This window comes from Oncorhynchus clarkii, unplaced genomic scaffold (genome assembly GCF_045791955.1).
Source record: "Oncorhynchus clarkii lewisi isolate Uvic-CL-2024 unplaced genomic scaffold, UVic_Ocla_1.0 unplaced_contig_796_pilon_pilon, whole genome shotgun sequence".
Classification (NCBI taxonomy): domain Eukaryota; kingdom Metazoa; phylum Chordata; class Actinopteri; order Salmoniformes; family Salmonidae; genus Oncorhynchus; species Oncorhynchus clarkii.
The window spans coordinates 237,780-255,551 of NW_027257956.1; the positions used below are offsets into that span (position 1 = coordinate 237,780).

Sequence of the window (17,772 nt, forward strand, 5' to 3'; positions counted from 1 at the left end):
ATCGTTTAGTGTATGTGTACGATGCTGAAATTCATTCTGAATGTAGGAATTTTAGGGATCACATTTCCTCCATGACTACATGTCGTCCTCAAAAGAAACACCACATTCATCCAGCTGAATGTGAAAGCTAATTGCTGTACATTTTTTTTTTTATGGGCCAAGGTTTTCTCAACATATATTGTGCCTAACAAGCCAAATGTCTGCTACAACTTTAGATGAACTTGTAAGTCATTCTAAAAACCAGAAGTGTCAGACAGGGTAACAACCCCACAGCATCTGAAGTGGTGTGTCTGTACTGTATGTCAATGACAATCTTTTCTTTCACAGCACCGCTGTCATTATTACAATCTAAATGCAAATGATTGTAACGCCTTGGGGCTTTCCCCACTGAGCCAGTGGTTTATGTTAATGTGTCTCTGGTGATATTGTTTTTTCCATCAGGACTGTGACACAAAAAAATACTTGGTGTTGAGCAGAATCAACAACCTCTGCATCATTTAGATAGTTGCTTTGTGAGAAGGTGTTAAAGTCCACAGTCTTATCCCGAAGCCACTCCTGCGTTCTTTTGGGCTGTGTGCTTAGGGTCGGTGTCCTGTTGGAAAGTGAACCTTTGCCGCAGTCTGCCCTGAGCGTTCTGGAGCTGGTTTTCATCAAGGATCTCTCTGTACTTTGCTCCGTTCATCTTTCCCTCGATCCTGACTAGCCTCCCAGTCCCAGCTGCTGAAAAACATCCCTACAGCATGATGCCACCACCACCATGCTTCACCGTAGGGATGGTTCCAGGCATTCAGGCCAAAGTGTTCAATCTTGGTTTCATCAGCCTGAGAGTCTTGTTTCGCATGGTCTGAAAGTCTGTAGGTGCCTTTTGGCAAACTCCAAGCAGGCTGTCATGTGCCTTTTACTGATGAGTGGCTTCCGTCTGGCCACTCTACCCTAAAGGCCTGATCGGTGGAGAGCTGCAGAGATGGTTGTTCTTCTGAAAGTTTCACAGAGGAACTCTGGAGCTCTGTGAGAGTGACCTTCGGGTTCTTGGTCACCTCCACTTCCCGGACAATTTCTTCGGCCTCATGGCTTGGTTTTTGCTCTGACATGCTCTGTCAACTGTGGGACCTTATATAGACAGGTGTGTGCCTTTCCAAATCAAGTTGTAGAAACATCTCAAGGATGATCGATGGGAACAAGATGCACCTGATCTCCATTTCCAGTCTCAAAGAAAAAGGGTCTGAATACTTATAATAAATAATAAATAAGTATAAAGTAAATAAATAATAAATAAGGTATTTCAGGTTTTAAAAAATATATAAATTTGCTAAAATTTTTGCAAACCTGTTTTTGCTTTGTCATTATGTATGTATGTATTGTGTGTAGATTGATGAGGATCATTTTTATTTAATCCATTTTAGAACGAGGCTGTAACGTAACAAAATGTGGAAAAAGGTCAAGGGGTCTGAATACTTTCCGAATGCGCTGTATGTACCAGATGAAAGGTACCAGCGGCCTGGCATTAGACCCAAGAGAGAACAGGAGCCATGTCCCAGGGAGACACGGTGCCGGGTCCTGCTGTAGATAGAAACAGAAAAGTCCCAGTCTTTTTGGCTAAAACACGGGAGTAAATCGTCAGTGCAAACTCGCCACTAGTCAGTTGGTTGTATTTGTTAATTTCTTATTGCAGAGATGATGTGTGGTAGCTCTTTGTTGGGCCTGAGACTGTTATTACAACTCTGATGTGAATATTCCCATACTGCTCTGCAGAAGGGGCTCATTTTATCAATGTAATGTGTTGATGGATGTAAAGCAGTTTATGGTCTTTGAGGTGGGAGACAGTCTGGGGAAATCACTGCCTTAATGTCATTACATTCCCTGCTTGGTGATCTTTTTGTTTTGTCAACGATGTGAATGTCAAAATGACTTTTCTCCCCATGGGATTTTATATGTAAATGACTGTGACTTTTACACAGCCTCTTGTCTGACCTCTGAGCTCACTTCTTATAATTTTTACTTCATTCATCTCGACAACCCAGAAGTAAAAACTCACGTCATTTGTTCAGATGCCATTTGTGTCACGTAGTCGACCCAGGAGAGATTAGAACGTCATTGGTCTGACAGACATTTGAGTGGTTAAACATGATGAAGAACTTCTCTGATCAGATGAATGTTAGATGTCCAGGTGGATATCTACACGCCAGATACACAACCCTGTTCAGAATCTCTGCCTTTCCTCTTGATAATACAACAGAGCATGAACTGACTCTATCACCCTGTTCTCTCTCTTCTCCCCCAAACCCCTGTTCTCTCGCTCCCCTAAACCCCTGTTCTCTCTCTCTCTCTCTCTCTCCCCCAAAACACTGTTCTCTCTCTCCCCTAAACCCCTGTTCTCTCTCTCTCTCCCCCAAAACACTGTTCTCTCTCTTCTCCCCCAAACCCTGTTCTTTCTCTCTCCCCTAAACCCCTGTTCTCTCTCTCTCTCCCCCAAAACCCTGTTCTCTCTCTCCCCTAAACCCCTGTTCTCTCTCTTTCTCCCCCAAAACCATGTTCTCTCTCTTCTCCCCCAAACCCCTGTTCTCTCTCTCTCTCCCCTAAACCCCTGTTCTCTCTCTCTCTCTCTCTCTCTCCCCCAAAACACTGTTCTCTCTCTTCTCCCCCAAAACCCTGTTCTATCTCTCTCCCCCAACCCCCTGTTCTCTCTCTTCCCCCCCAAACCCCTGTTCCCGCTCTTCTCTCCCAAACCACTGTTCTCTCTCTTCTCCCCATCCCCTTAACCATCCCCCCAAACCTCCATTCTTCTCTCTTCCATCCCTAACCCCCAAATAACCCTCTCTACCCTCTTCTCCCCCCCAGTCCCAGCCCCAGTGCGCTCTCTCCACGTCCAGGGTGGTAAGCGTACTGACCGTCTCTCCATCAGCTGGCTGCCTGGGGCAGGGGAGTGGAGTGGGTACCAAGTGGTCCTGTACGGTGGCCTGGAGGGCTCAACCACTACCCTGGCCGCCCAGGAGCTGGGCATGGAGCAGAGAGAACACCTGTTCCAGGGACTGGTACCTGGCCGTGTGTACCGGGCTGAGGTGGTCACACACAGTGGAGAGCTGACTAATTCTGTGTCTGCGAAGGGAAGGACGGGTCAGTACACAACCCTCTCTCTCTCTCTGTCTCTGTCTGAAAGTCATATTCATTTACAATGATCCAATGATGCCAGGGATGATAATTGTTATAAAATGCATCCATTCTACCTAACAACTATATTGACTAGTACTACCTTAGTTAGAGAATACTCTGCACTCTGGGTCCATGTATCCATTCTACCTAACAACTATATTGACTAGTACTACCTTAGTTAGAGAATACTCTGCACTCTGGGTCCATGTATCCATTCTACCTAACAACTATATTGACTAGTACTACCTTAGTTAGAGAATACTCTGCACTCTGGGTCCATGTATCCATTCTACTTAACAACTATATTGACTAGTACTTCCTTAGTTAGAGAATACTCTGCACTCTGGGTCCATGTATCCATTCTACTTAACAACTATATTGACTAGTACTACCTTAGTTAGAGAATACTCTGCACTCTGGGTCCATGTATCCAGAGTTCAAATGACAGAGAAAATTAACACACAGAATTAAACTAAATATTAAATATATACGTTAAACTTATTCAAAATATTGTTGCTTGCAGTAAAGCCTCTATCTGTCTGTGTTTTGTGCTACTTGCAGTAAAGCCTGTTTCTGTCTGTGTTTTGTGCTACTTGCAGTAAAGCCTGTTTCTGTCTGTGTTTTGTGTTGCTTGCAGTAAAGCCTGTTTCTGTCTGTGTTTTGTGCTACTTGCAGTAAAGCCTGTATCTGTCTGTGTTTTGTGTTGCTTGCAGTAAAGCCTGTATCTGTCTGTGTTTTGTGTTGCTTGCAGTAAAGCCTGTTTCTGTCTGTGTTTTGTGCTACTTGCAGTAAAGCCTGTTTCTGTCTGTGTTTTCCCCTCAGCCCCAGAGCCTCCCTCCATGGTATCCTTCAGGGACATCAGTGGTAACAGCTCTGTAGAACTGACCTGGGATGGTCCCGCCTCTGGTGACTACGACACCTTTGACCTCCAATGGGCTCCCAGAGATTCCCTGTCAATCACAGCGCCTCAGCCAACCAGCCGCATCCTGGATGGGATGTTCCCGGGACGACTGTACAACTTCACCATCCGCACTGTCAGTGGGGGAGGAGCCAAGGGCGGGCCTATCGCCAACAGCCAGCCAATCCAGAGGAGCCTCAGAACAAGTAGGTGGAGCCTATGAGAGAGGGATATTTGATTGACTGTTGGGGTTTAAACTGTGTTATTCATGGTTAGAGTTATAGTATTTATTGGACTGGTAGAATTCCATGAAAACAATTCAAACCTGATTGGTGGGAAGTACTTCCAACATCAGCCACTAGAGGGAAGCACACAACTGATCAAGGGAAAGAGACCTGTGCACTCAAGTGAAATTGACTGTGAGAAGGTAAATTAAAGTGTGTGTGTGTGGGCAGGGTAGTGGTGGGGTGGGGGGGATTTCGGGCATCTGACTGAGTTGTTTGAAGTTCTTATTTAAATCCCACATTGAGCTTGGCTCTCTGGGGAAGAGATGGTTTGGAGCAGGATGAGGCCAAACAGAATATAGAATCAAGGCCCGGAACTGAGAGAGATTCTAAAAGGGCTTCTGGGTTCTGCATCCTGTCCTACTTTACACACACACACACACACACACATACACACACACAAACACCGCCACACACACACACACACACACACACACCGCCACACACACACACACACACACACACACATCTAGATAATGAAAGGTATTGGTTGATGAAGAGGTTCAACAGGACATCTAGATAATAAAAGGTATTGGTTGATGAAGAGGTTCAACAGGATATCTAGATAATAAAAGGTATTGGTTGATGAAGAGGTTCAACAGGACATCTAGATAATGAAAGGTATTGGTTGATGAAGAGGTTCAACAGGACATCTAGATAATGAAAGGTATTGGTTGATGAAGAGGTTCAACAGGACATCTAGATAATGAAAGGTATTGGTTGATGAAGAGGTTCAACAGGACATCTAGATAATGAAAGGTATTGGTTGATGAAGAGGTTCAACAGGACATCTAGATAATAAAAGGTATTGGTTGATGAAGAGGTTCAACAGGACATCTAGATAATAAAAGGTATTGGTTGATGAAGAGGTTCAACAGGACATCTAGATAATGAAAGGTGTTGGTTGATGAAGAGGTTCAACAGGACATCTAGATAATGAAAGGTATTGGTTGATGAAGAGGTTCAACAGGACATCTAGATAATGAAAGGTATTGGTTGATGAAGAGGTTCAACAGGACATCTAGATAATGAAAGGTATTGGTTGATGAAGAGGTTCAACAGGACATCTAGATAATGAAAGGTATTGGTTGATGAAGAGGTTCAACAGGACATCTAGATAATGAAAGGTATTGGTTGATGAAGAGGTTCAACAGGACATCTAGATAATGAAAGGTATTGGTTGATGAAGAGGTTCAACAGGACATCTAGATAATGAAAGGTATTGGTTGATGAAGAGGTTCAACAGGACATCTAGATAATGAATGGTTTCATCGTCAACCGTCCTCTCAGTGACAGTGCTGCTCTTAATAACCTAAGCTTTGCTCAATAAATCATACATTCAAACACACACACATAGATGTACACACACACACACACACATATATATAGATGAACACACACACACACACACACACACACACACATACATGGATGTACACACACACATTGATGGAGGACCTGCCTCTGCCTGGCTCGTAGTGTAACTTAAAGTTGCAAATGAGTTCTTCTCTATATTCTCATAAATTCTTATGTCCCAAATTGCACCCTAAACATTATTTTGGTGCACTAGTTTTACCACTGCCCATAAGAGAGTCAGGTCAAAAGTAGTGCACTTCGTAGGGAATAGGGTCCCATTTGGGGAACATCGTTTTTCCCCCTCTGGTCTGGGATATGAATCTTCCTTCAGCGTCTGGCTCATGACAACCCTTAGACTCTTATCACTTTCCATTTCAATATAAAGGGCATAACTGCTTAATGGTATGGCAAATATTACCCTGCCCCCGGCTTTTCAAACATCGGACCATTTCTTTCCATTTTCACCTAAAATGACATACCCAAATCTAAGTTTAGATTTGTCATAACCGTCTTTATGTGGGTATAAGTTAGTCTAGGACATCGCCATTTTTCTTTACACTGTGCACACCTGGCTGAAGAGAAAAAGGAGGGTGGTGAGAATGTGTCATACTTCCTGTGCAGGAGACGGTAGTAATGGCTGTGACAGTCATGGCATTTTGGGTGACAGGAACTGATCAGCCAAATGACTGCAGTCACAGTAAAAAAAATGTTAGAATAGCAAAAATAAATATATACAGTACTGCTCAGACATTAAGACACACCTACTCATTCCAGGGCTTACAGTACTGCTCAGACGTTAGGACACACCTACTCATTCCAGGGCTTACAGTACTGCTCAGACGTTAGGACACACCTACTCATTCCAGGGCTTACAGTACTGCTCAGACGTTAGGACACACCTACTCATTCCAGGGCTTACAGTACTGCTCAGACGTTAGGACACACCTACTCATTCCAGGGCTTACAGTACTGCTCAGGCGTTAGGACACACCTACTCATTCCAGGGCTTACAGTACTGCTCAGACGTTAGGACACACCTACTCATTCCAGGGCTTACAGTACTGCTCAGACGTTAGGACACACCTACTCATTCCAGGGCTTACAGTACTGCTCAGACGTTAGGACACACCTACTCATTCCAGGGTTTACAGTACTGCTCAGACGTTAGGACACACCTACTCATTCCAGGGTTTACAGTACTGCTCAGACGTTAGGACACACCTACTCATTCCAGGGCTTACAGTACTGCTCAGACGTTAGGACACACCTACTCATTCCAGGGTTTACAGTACTGCTCAGACGTTAGGACACACCTACTCATTCCAGGGTTTACAGTACTGCTCAGACGTTAGGACACACCTACTCATTCCAGGGCTTACAGTACTGCTCAGACGTTAGGACACACCTACTCATTCCAGGGTTTACAGTACTGCTCAGACGTTAGGACACACCTACTCATTCCAGGGTTTACAGTACTGCTCAGACGTTAGGACACACCTACTCATTCAAGGGCTTACAGTACTGCTCAGACGTTAGGACACACCTACTCATTCCAGGGCTTACAGTACTGCTCAGACGTTAGGACACACCTACTCATTCCAGGGCTTACAGTACTGCTCAGACGTTAGGACACACCTACTCATTCCAGGGCTTACAGTACTGCTCAGACGTTAGGACACACCTACTCATTCCAGGGTTTACAGTACTGCTCAGACGTTAGGACACACCTACTCATTCCAGGGTTTACAGTACTGCTCAGACGTTAGGACACACCTACTCATTCCAGGGCTTACAGTACTGCTCAGACGTTAGGACACACCTACTCATTCCAGGGTTTACAGTACTGCTCAGACGTTAGGACACACCTACTCATTCCAGGGTTTACAGTACTGCTCAGACGTTAGGACACACCTACTCATTCCAGGGCTTACAGTACTGCTCAGACGTTAGGACACACCTACTCATTCCAGGGTTTACAGTACTGCTCAGACGTTAGGACACACCTACTCATTCCAGGGTTTACAGTACTGCTCAGACGTTAGGACACACCTACTCATTCAAGGGCTTACAGTACTGCTCAGACGTTAGGACACACCTACTCATTCCAGGGCTTACAGTACTGCTCAGACGTTAGGACACACCTACTCATTCCAGGGCTTACAGTACTGCTCAGACGTTAGGACACACCTACTCATTCCAGGGCTTACAGTACTGCTCAGACGTTAGGACACACCTACTCATTCCAGGGTTTACAGTACTGCTCAGACGTTAGGACACACCTACTCATTCCAGGGTTTACAGTACTGCTCAGACGTTAGGACACACCTACTCATTCCAGGGCTTACAGTACTGCTCAGACGTTAGGACACACCTACTCATTCCAGGGTTTACAGTACTGCTCAGACGTTAGGACACACCTACTCATTCCAGGGTTTACAGTACTGCTCAGACGTTAGGACACACCTACTCATTCCAGGGCTTACAGTACTGCTCAGACGTTAGGACACACCTACTCATTCAAGGGCTTACAGTACTGCTCAGACGTTAGGACACACCTACTCATTCCAGGGCTTACAGTACTGCTCAGACGTTAGGACACACCTACTCATTCCAGGGCTTACAGTACTGCTCAGACGTTAGGACACACCTACTCATTCCAGGGTTTACAGTACTGCTCAGACGTTAGGACACACCTACTCATTCCAGGGTTTACAGTACTGCTCAGACGTTAGGACACACCTACTCATTCCAGGGTTTACAGTACTGCTCAGACGTTAGGACACACCTACTCATTCCAGGGTTTTTCCTACATTGTAGAATAGCAGTGAAGACATCAAAACTATGAAATAACACATATGGAATCATGTAGTAACCAAAATAGTGTTAAACAAATAGAAATATATTTGAGATGTTAGATTCTTCCAAGTAGCCACCCTTTTCCTTGACGACAGCTTTTAGGAAAACATGTTCTTCTCTCCTCCTCTCCTGTCTGCATGTGCTGCCATGGAAATAGACTGGACAGGAGGTGCATCAAGTCAATTATGGCATGATGGCTGGATTGGCAGCTATTGCGATTGTACCCACAGGAGCAAAGCAGGAAGTATAATATGTGATGTGATTTGTTGATTCAACTCAACGGACGTTACAAAAATACCTTCTATTGCACGAAAACATTCTACAATGTATTGCATCACAATTACCAGGCAGCCATTGTGAGTTTACCAGTCAAGTTGTCAGGGTGAGAGGTTCCAAGCCTGTTCTATTCATTCTATTGACCAGTCATATTACCAGGCAGCCATTGTGAGTTTACCAGTCAAGTTGTCAGGGTGAGAGGTTCCAAGCCTGTTCTATTCATTCTATTGACCAGTCATATTACCAGGCAGCCATTGTGAGTTTACCAGTCAAGTTGTCAGGGTGAGAGGTTCCAAGCCTGTTCTATTCATTCTATTGACCAGTCATATTACCAGGCAGCCATTGTGAGTTTACCAGTCAAGTTGTCAGGGTGAGAGGTTCCAAGCCTGTTCTATTCATTCTATTGACCAGTCATATTACCAGGCAGCCATTGTGAGTTTACCAGTCAAGTTGTCAGGGTGAGAGGTTCCAAGCCTGTTCTATTCATTCTATTGACCAGTCATATTACCAGGCAGCCATTGTGAGTTTACCAGTCAAGTTGTCAGGGTGAGAGGTTCCAAGCCTGTTCTATTCATTCTATTGACCAGTCATATTACCAGGCAGCCATTGTGAGTTTACCAGTCAAGTTGTCAGGGTGAGAGGTTCCAAGCCTGTTCTATTCATTCTATTGACCAGTCATATTACCAGGCAGCCATTGTGAGTTTACCAGTCAAGTTGTCAGGGTGAGAGGTTCCAAGCCTGTTCTATTCATTCTATTGACCAGTCATATTACCAGGCAGCCATTGTGAGTTTACCAGTCAAGTTGTCAGGGTGAGAGGTTCCAAGCCTGTTCTATTCATTCTATTGACCAGTCATATTACCAGGCAGCCATTGTGAGTTTACCAGTCAAGTTGTCAGGGTGAGAGGTTCCAAGCCTGTTCTATTCATTCTATTGACCAGTCATATTACCAGGCAGCCATTGTGAGTTTACCAGTCAAGTTGTCAGGGTGAGAGGTTCCAAGCCTGTTCTATTCATTCTATTGACCAGTCATATTACCAGGCAGCCATTGTGAGTTTACCAGTCAAGTTGTCAGGGTGAGAGGTTCCAAGCCTGTTCTATTCATTCTATTGACCAGTCATATTACCAGGCAGCCATTGTGAGTTTACCAGTCAAGTTGTCAGGGTGAGAGGTTCCAAGCCTGTTCTATTCATTCTATTGACCAGTCATATTACCAGGCAGCCATTGTGAGTTTACCAGTCAAGTTGTCAGGGTGAGAGGTTCCAAGCCTGTTCTATTCATTCTATTGACCAGTCATATTACCAGGCAGCCATTGTGAGTTTACCAGTCAAGTTGTCAGGGTGAGAGGTTCCAAGCCTGTTCTATTCATTCTATTGACCAGTCATATTACCAGGCAGCCATTGTGAGTTTACCAGTCAAGTTGTCAGGGTGAGAGGTTCCAAGCCTGTTCTATTCATTCTATTGACCAGTCATATTACCAGGCAGCCATTGTGAGTTTACCAGTCAAGTTGTCAGGGTGAGAGGTTCCAAGCCTGTTCTATTCATTCTATTGACCAGTCATATTACCAGGCAGCCATTGTGAGTTTACCAGTCAAGTTGTCAGGGTGAGAGGTTCCAAGCCTGTTCTATTCATTCTATTGACCAGTCATATTACCAGGCAGCCATTGTGAGTTTACCAGTCAAGTTGTCAGGGTGAGAGGTTCCAAGCCTGTTCTATTCATTCTATTGACCAGTCATATTACCAGGCAGCCATTGTGAGTTTACCAGTCAAGTTGTCAGGGTGAGAGGTTCCAAGCCTGTTCTATTCATTCTATTGACCAGTCATATTACCAGGCAGCCATTGTGAGTTTACCAGTCAAGTTGTCAGGGTGAGAGGTTCCAAGCCTGTTCTATTCATTCTATTGACCAGTCATATTACCAGGCAGCCATTGTGAGTTTACCAGTCAAGTTGTCAGGGTGAGAGGTTCCAAGCCTGTTCTATTCATTCTATTGACCAGTCATATTACCAGGCAGCCATTGTGAGTTTACCAGTCAAGTTGTCAGGGTGAGAGGTTCCAAGCCTGTTCTATTCATTCTATTGACCAGTCATATTACCAGGCAGCCATTGTGAGTTTACCAGTCAAGTTGTCAGGGTGAGAGGTTCCAAGCCTGTTCTATTCATTCTATTGACCAGTCATATTACCAGGCAGCCATTGTGAGTTTACCAGTCAAGTTGTCAGGGTGAGAGGTTCCAAGCCTGTTCTATTCATTCTATTGACCAGTCATATTACCAGGCAGCCATTGTGAGTTTACCAGTCAAGTTGTCAGGGTGAGAGGTTCCAAGCCTGTTCTATTCATTCTATTGACCAGTCATATTACCAGGCAGCCATTGTGAGTTTACCAGTCAAGTTGTCAGGGTGAGAGGTTCCAAGCCTGTTCTATTCATTCTATTGACCAGTCATATTACCAGGCAGCCATTGTGAGTTTACCAGTCAAGTTGTCAGGGTGAGAGGTTCCAAGCCTGTTCTATTCATTCTATTGACCAGTCATATTACCAGGCAGCCATTGTGAGTTTACCAGTCAAGTTGTCAGGGTGAGAGGTTCCAAGCCTGTTCTATTCATTCTATTGACCAGTCATATTACCAGGCAGCCATTGTGAGTTTACCAGTCAAGTTGTCAGGGTGAGAGGTTCCAAGCCTGTTCTATTCATTCTATTGACCAGTCATATTACCAGGCAGCCATTGTGAGTTTACCAGTCAAGTTGTCAGGGTGAGAGGTTCCAAGCCTGTTCTATTCATTCTATTGACCAGTCATATTACCAGGCAGCCATTGTGAGTTTACCAGTCAAGTTGTCAGGGTGAGAGGTTCCAAGCCTGTTCTATTCATTCTATTGACCAGTCATATTACCAGGGTTACAGGTTCTATTCATTCTATTTACCAGGGTTACAGGTTCTATTCATTCTATTTACCAGTCATATTACCAGGGTTACAGGTTCTATTCATTCTATTGACCAGGGTTACAGGTTCTATTCATTCTATTGACCAGTCATATTACCAGGGTTACAGGTTCTATTCATTCTATTTACCAGGGTTACAGGTTCTATTCATTCTGTTTACCAGTCATATTACCAGGGTTACAGGTTCTATTCATTCTATTTACCAGGGTTACAGGTTCTATTCATTATATTTACCAGTCATATTACCAGGGTTAGAGGTTCTATTCATTCTATTTACCAGTCATATTACCAGGGTTAGAGGTTCTATTCATTCTATTTACCAGTCATATTACCAGGGTTAGAGGTTCTATTCATTCTATTTACCAGTCATATTACCAGGGTTAGAGGTTCTATTCATTCTATTTACCAGTCATATTACCAGGGTTACAGGTTCTATTCATTCTATTTACCAGTCATATTACCAGGGTTAGAGGTTCTATTCATTATATTTACCAGTCATATTACCAGGGTTAGAGGTTCTATTCATTCTATTTACCAGTCATATTACCAGGGTTAGAGGTTCTATTCATTCTATTTACCAGTCATATTACCAGGGTTAGAGGTTCTATTCATTCTATTTACCAGTCATATTACCAGGGTTAGAGGTTCTATTCATTCTATTTACCAGTCATATTACCAGGGTTAGAAGTTCTATTCATTCTATTTACCAGTCATATTACCAGGGTTAGAGGTTCTATTCATTCTATTTACCAGTCATATTACCAGGGTTAGAGGTTCTATTCATTCTATTTACCAGTCATATTACCAGGGTTAGAAGTTCTATTCATTCTATTTACCAGTCATATTACCAGGGTTAGTGGTTCTATTCATTCTATTTACCAGTCATATTACCAGGGTTACAGGTTCTATTCATTCTATTTACCAGGGTTAGAGGTTCTATTCATTCTATTTACCAGTCATATTACCAGGGTTAGAGGTTCTATTCATTATATTTACCAGAGTTAGAGGTTCTATTCATTCTGTTTACCAGTCATATTACCAGGGTTAGAGGTTCTATTCATTCTATTTACCAGGGTTACAGGTTCTATTCATTCTATTTACCAGGGTTACAGGTTCTATTCATTCTATTTACCAGTCATATTACCAGGGTTAGAGGTTCTATTAATTCTATTTACCAGTCATTTTACCAGGGTTAGAGGTTCTATTCATTCTATTTACCAGGGTTAGAGGTTCTATTAATTCGATTTACCAGGGTTAGAGGTTCTATTCATTCTATTTACCAGTCATATTACCAGGGTTAGAGGTTCTATTCATTCTATTTACCAGTCATATTACCAGGGTTACAGGTTCTATTCATTCTATTTACCAGGGTTAGAGGTTCTATTAATTCTATTTACCAGTCATATTACCAGGGTTAGAGGTTCTATTCATTCTATTTACCAGTCATATTACCAGGGTTGGAGGTTCTATTCATTCTATTTACCAGTCATATTACCAGGGTTACAAGTTCTATTCATTCTATTTACCAGTCATATTACCGGGGTTAGAGGTTCTATTCATTCTATTTACCAGGGTTAGAGGTTCTATTCATTCTATTTACCAGTCATATTACCAGGGTTAGAGGTTCTATTCATTATATTTACCAGTCATATTACCAGGGTTAGAGGTTCTATTCATTCTATTTACCAGTCATATTACCAGGGTTAGAGGTTCTATTCATTCTATTTACCAGTCATATTGCCAGGGTTAGAGGTTCTATTCATTCTATTTACCAGTCATATTACCAGGGTTAGAGGTTCTATTCATTCTATTTACCAGGGTTACAGGTTCTATTCATTCTATTTACCAGTCATATTACCAGGGTTAGTGGTTCTATTCATTCTATTTACCAGTCATATTACCAGGGTTAGAGGTTCTATTCATTCTATTTACCAGGGTTAGAGGTTCTATTCATTCTTTTTACCAGGGTTAGAGGTTCTATTCATTCTATTTACCAGGGTTAGAGGTTCTATTCATTCTATTTACCAGGGTTAGAGGTTCTATTCATTCTATTTACCAGTCATATTACCAGGGTTACAGGTTCTATTCATTCTATTTACCAGTCATTCTGGTAAACAACCAAGGCCCCTTGACCACTACAGCCCAATCTACTAACTTCTACATCAGTTTGACCTGGTCCAAGATAACATGGCATGGTGCTGAGTCTTAAAACCAGTCGACTCAAAACGTGTTTCCATAAGAATGAGTCCACAGAGAGCAAGTGGATTTACAACAAATATTTTGAGTGAATATGTAAATGCCTTTATAGTGCTATCATCAATATGAAGCTTCAGACTAGTTGAGGTCCCTCTAAGGTAGATACAGAAGCTAGTGTCAGTGTGTATATCTCTTTGGAACCGTGTGTCACGCAGACCACACACTTCCATTGAACCCTGTTATTGAGTCGTGTGTGTGTGTGTGTGTATAGTGTGGGCTAACGCAGACCGTTGTTTTCCTTTTGAAAAAGGCAGACAGTCCAAGGGCACGGGAACAAAACACACCTCTCAAAATATTATTCTTGGCCTCTGTGCTCATTTGCTTTCACACTGTTATGTAGAGAGCCTTTCTATTCAACCGGTCCCTGACCACTTTGTCCTCAGTCTGATGTGACGTACTGTAGAGCCTCTTATGGTCGGTGGTGAGTCAGCAAAACTCATAATGCTCTGCCTGGCTCCTATTGTATCCTCACTCCTGGCCAATGATTGAAGTCTGATTGAAGCCTCCAGTAAAACAGTAAAAAGTGCTTTTTTTTTCATGTGTCCTCTGTCTCTCACTGCTAGCTAGGCTGAAGATGCCCTTATTAGGACAGATCATTATTCCATCAGGAAGCTTTTAGATACATGGGCCCAGGGCCTTTGCTAACTAACATTGCTGGTCCCTTAGTTTAGAATTCTTTCTCATTTTATGCAAATAGTTATGGGATGTTAGAGTCCTTTTGTTTTAAATGTGTTATCTTCAACCCAGACTGCTAGTGCATAGTTAGGAAGGTAGAGTAGACAGGGGGCAGGAAGGTAGAGGAGACAGGGGAGAGGAAGGTAGAGGAGACAGGGGGCAGGAAGGTAGAGGAGACAGGGGATAGGAAGGTAGAGGAAACAGGGAGCAGGAAGGTAGAGGAGACGGGGCAGGAAGGTAGAGGAGACAGGGGATAGGAAGGTGGAGGAAACAGGGAGCAGGAAGGTAGAGGAGACAGGGGGCAGGAAGGTAGAAGAGAGGGGGCAGGAAGGTAGAGGAAACAGGAGATAGGAAGGTAGAGGAGACAGGGGGCAGGAAGGTAGAGGAAACAGTAGATATGAAGGTAGAGGAGACAGGAGATAGGAAGGTAGAGGAGACAGGAGATAGGTAGGTAGAGGAGACAGGAGATAGGAAGGTAGAGGAGACAGGGGGCAGGAAGGTAGAGGAGACAGAGGTCAGGTAGGTAGAGGAAACAGGTGGTAGGAAGGTAGAGGAGACAGAGGTTGGTTGTCACAGTGCTCCTAACTAAAGCTCCCGAAGGTAATACTGTAGTTCTCGTCTCAGGGCTATGAGACCCTGAGCTCAATGGTTCTAAAACTCCCTGCACTAAAACGTCATGCCATGCTTTCTTGGACTAGGGACTTTGTGTAATCACAGTCAAATTTACCTGAATAAATAAAGGTCTATTAAATATTAATCAATCAACCAATCAATCGATCGATCAATCAAAGAATCAATCCTAAATGTTCCCTCTCTTCCTCCCAGACCCATCCAGACTGCGGAACATGCACTGTTTCCCCCAGAGTTCCTCATCCATCTCCTGTTCCTGGACCTTCCCTGATTCCCACTGGGACTCCTATACCGTGGAGGTAATGTAACATCTCTCACAAACACACACTCTCTTTATGTCTTGTCTTATTATTGTACAAGTTGAGGTCAGGGTGTCTGATACCATTTCTCCAACTTTACTAAAGGCTTTGCAGGGATGTAGGATACCGTGTCAGTTGTGCAACTGAATGCATTCAACTGAAATGTGTCTTCCTCATTTAAGCCAACCCCTCTAAACTGCCTTAATTAACATCCACACCCAGGGAACGATGGGTTAACTGCCTTGTTCGGGGCAGGGATTCAGGGATTCGATCCAGCAACCTTTCGGTTAACCCATACATAAACTATGTGGACACCCCTGTAAATTGGTGGATTTGGGCTATTTCAGCAACACCCGTTGCTGACAGATGTATAAAATCACCCACACAGCCATGCAATCTCCATAGACGGCAGGTAGCCTAGTGGTTAGAGGCAGGTAGCCTAGTGATTAGAGGTAGGCAGCCTAGTGGTTAGAGGCAGGTAGCCTAGTGGTTAGAGGCAGGTAGCCTAGTGGTTAGAGGCAGGTAGCCTAGTGGTTAGAGGCAGGTAGCCTAGTGGTTAGAGGCAGGTAGCCTAGTGGTTAGAGGCAGGTAGCCTAGTGGTTAGAGGCAGGTAGCCTAGTGGTTAGAGGCAGGTACCCTAGTGGTTAGAGGCAGGTATCCTAGTGGTTAGAGGCAGCGTAGCCTAGTGGTTAGAGGCAGGTACCCTAGTGGTTAGAGGCAGGTAGCCTAGTGGTTAGAGGCAGGTAGCCTAGTGGTTAGAGGCAGGTAGCCTAGTGATTAGAGGCAGGTAGCCTAGTGGTTAGAGGCATGTACCCTAGTGGTTAGAGCCATATAGCCTAGTGGTTAGAGCCAGGTAGCCTAGTGGTTAGAGGCAGGTACATAGTGGTTAGAGCATTGGACTAGTAACGGGAAGGTTGCAAGATCAAATCCCTGAGCTGACAAGGTCGTTCTGCCCCTAAACACAAGCAGTTGACCCACTGGGCCGTTATTGAAAATAAGAATTTGTTCTTAACTGACTTGCCTGGTAAAATAGACAAACACTGGCAGTGGAATAGCCCAGTAGAATAGCCCAGTAGAATAGCCCAGTATAATAGCCCGTACGGAATAGCCCAGTAGAATAGCCCAGTAGAATAGCCCAGTAGAATAGCCCAGTAGAATAGCCCGTACGGAAGAGCTCAGTGAATTTCAACGTGACACCGTCATAGGATACAACAGTTTGTCAAATTTCTGCCCTGCTCGAGCTGCCCCAGACAAGGAGTGGACTATTAAAGTTGTCAGTATGTTGAAAACATGGAGTGGACTATTAAAGTTGTCAGTATGTTGAAAACATGGAGTGGACTATTAAAGTTGTCAGTATGTTGAAAACATGGAGTGGACTATTAAAGTTGTCAGTATGTTGAAAACATGGAGTGGACTATTAAAGTTGTCAGTATGTTGAAAACAAGGAGTGGACTATTAAAGTTGTCAGTATGTTGAAAACATGGAGTGGACTATTAAAGTTGTCAGTATGTTGAAAACATGGAGTGGACTGTTAAAGTTGTCAGTATGTTGAAAACATGGAGTGGACTATTAAAGTTGTCAGTATGTTGAAAACATGGAGTGGACTATTAAAGTTGTCAGTATGTTGAAAACAAGGAGTGGACTTAGGTAATCAGTTGTCAGTATGTTGAAAACATGGAGTGGACTTAGGTAATCAGTTGTCAGTATGTTGAAAACATGGAGTGGACTTAGGTAATCAGTTGTCAGTATGTTGAAAACAAGGAGTGGACTACAGTAATGTCCACTACATTCCAGGTGCGTCAGCAGGACAGCTGGGAGCTGGTGTACGCCCTGCGTCTGGCCCGGGATAGTACCTTACTCAGCCTGGAGAACCTACAGCCTTACAGGAGATACAACGTGGCTGTCAGAGTGGCCTCAGCTGGACTCAGCAGCCCCGCCGTGGAGGAGAACGTGGTCACCATGATCGACCGTGAGTAACTACCTATACCGGCTGACAACCGGAGTTGTATCATAGACCCCATCCTAGAGTAGAGTTTATCTGCTGTAAGATCCAGACCCACAATCACCATGACAACAAACCAGGTCACCACACAGAACCACCACACCAGATGACGCCAAACAAGTGACACAATGGTTAGTGGGATTTAGCTGTCCCAAC

The 17,772-nt window shown here is 43.8% G+C and overlaps 1 protein-coding gene across 2 annotated transcripts in view; it reads left to right on the forward strand.

The window, feature by feature from the left end:
- The window catches only part of LOC139394261 (receptor-type tyrosine-protein phosphatase beta-like), a 113,480-nt gene that overhangs the window by 43,220 nt on the left and 52,488 nt on the right, over nucleotides 1–17,772 (forward strand). For both annotated transcript variants that reach the window (XR_011629811.1, XM_071142284.1), the window contains exons 14-17: nucleotides 2,839–3,114; nucleotides 3,973–4,254; nucleotides 15,511–15,614; nucleotides 17,409–17,583. Coding sequence is in view for 1 of the 2 variants with exons in the window: in XM_071142284.1 (XP_070998385.1) it covers nucleotides 2,839–3,114; nucleotides 3,973–4,254; nucleotides 15,511–15,614; nucleotides 17,409–17,583 (837 nt within the window). In the remaining variant the exon portion in view is untranslated. The remainder of the gene's footprint in view (nucleotides 1–2,838; nucleotides 3,115–3,972; nucleotides 4,255–15,510; nucleotides 15,615–17,408; nucleotides 17,584–17,772) is intronic.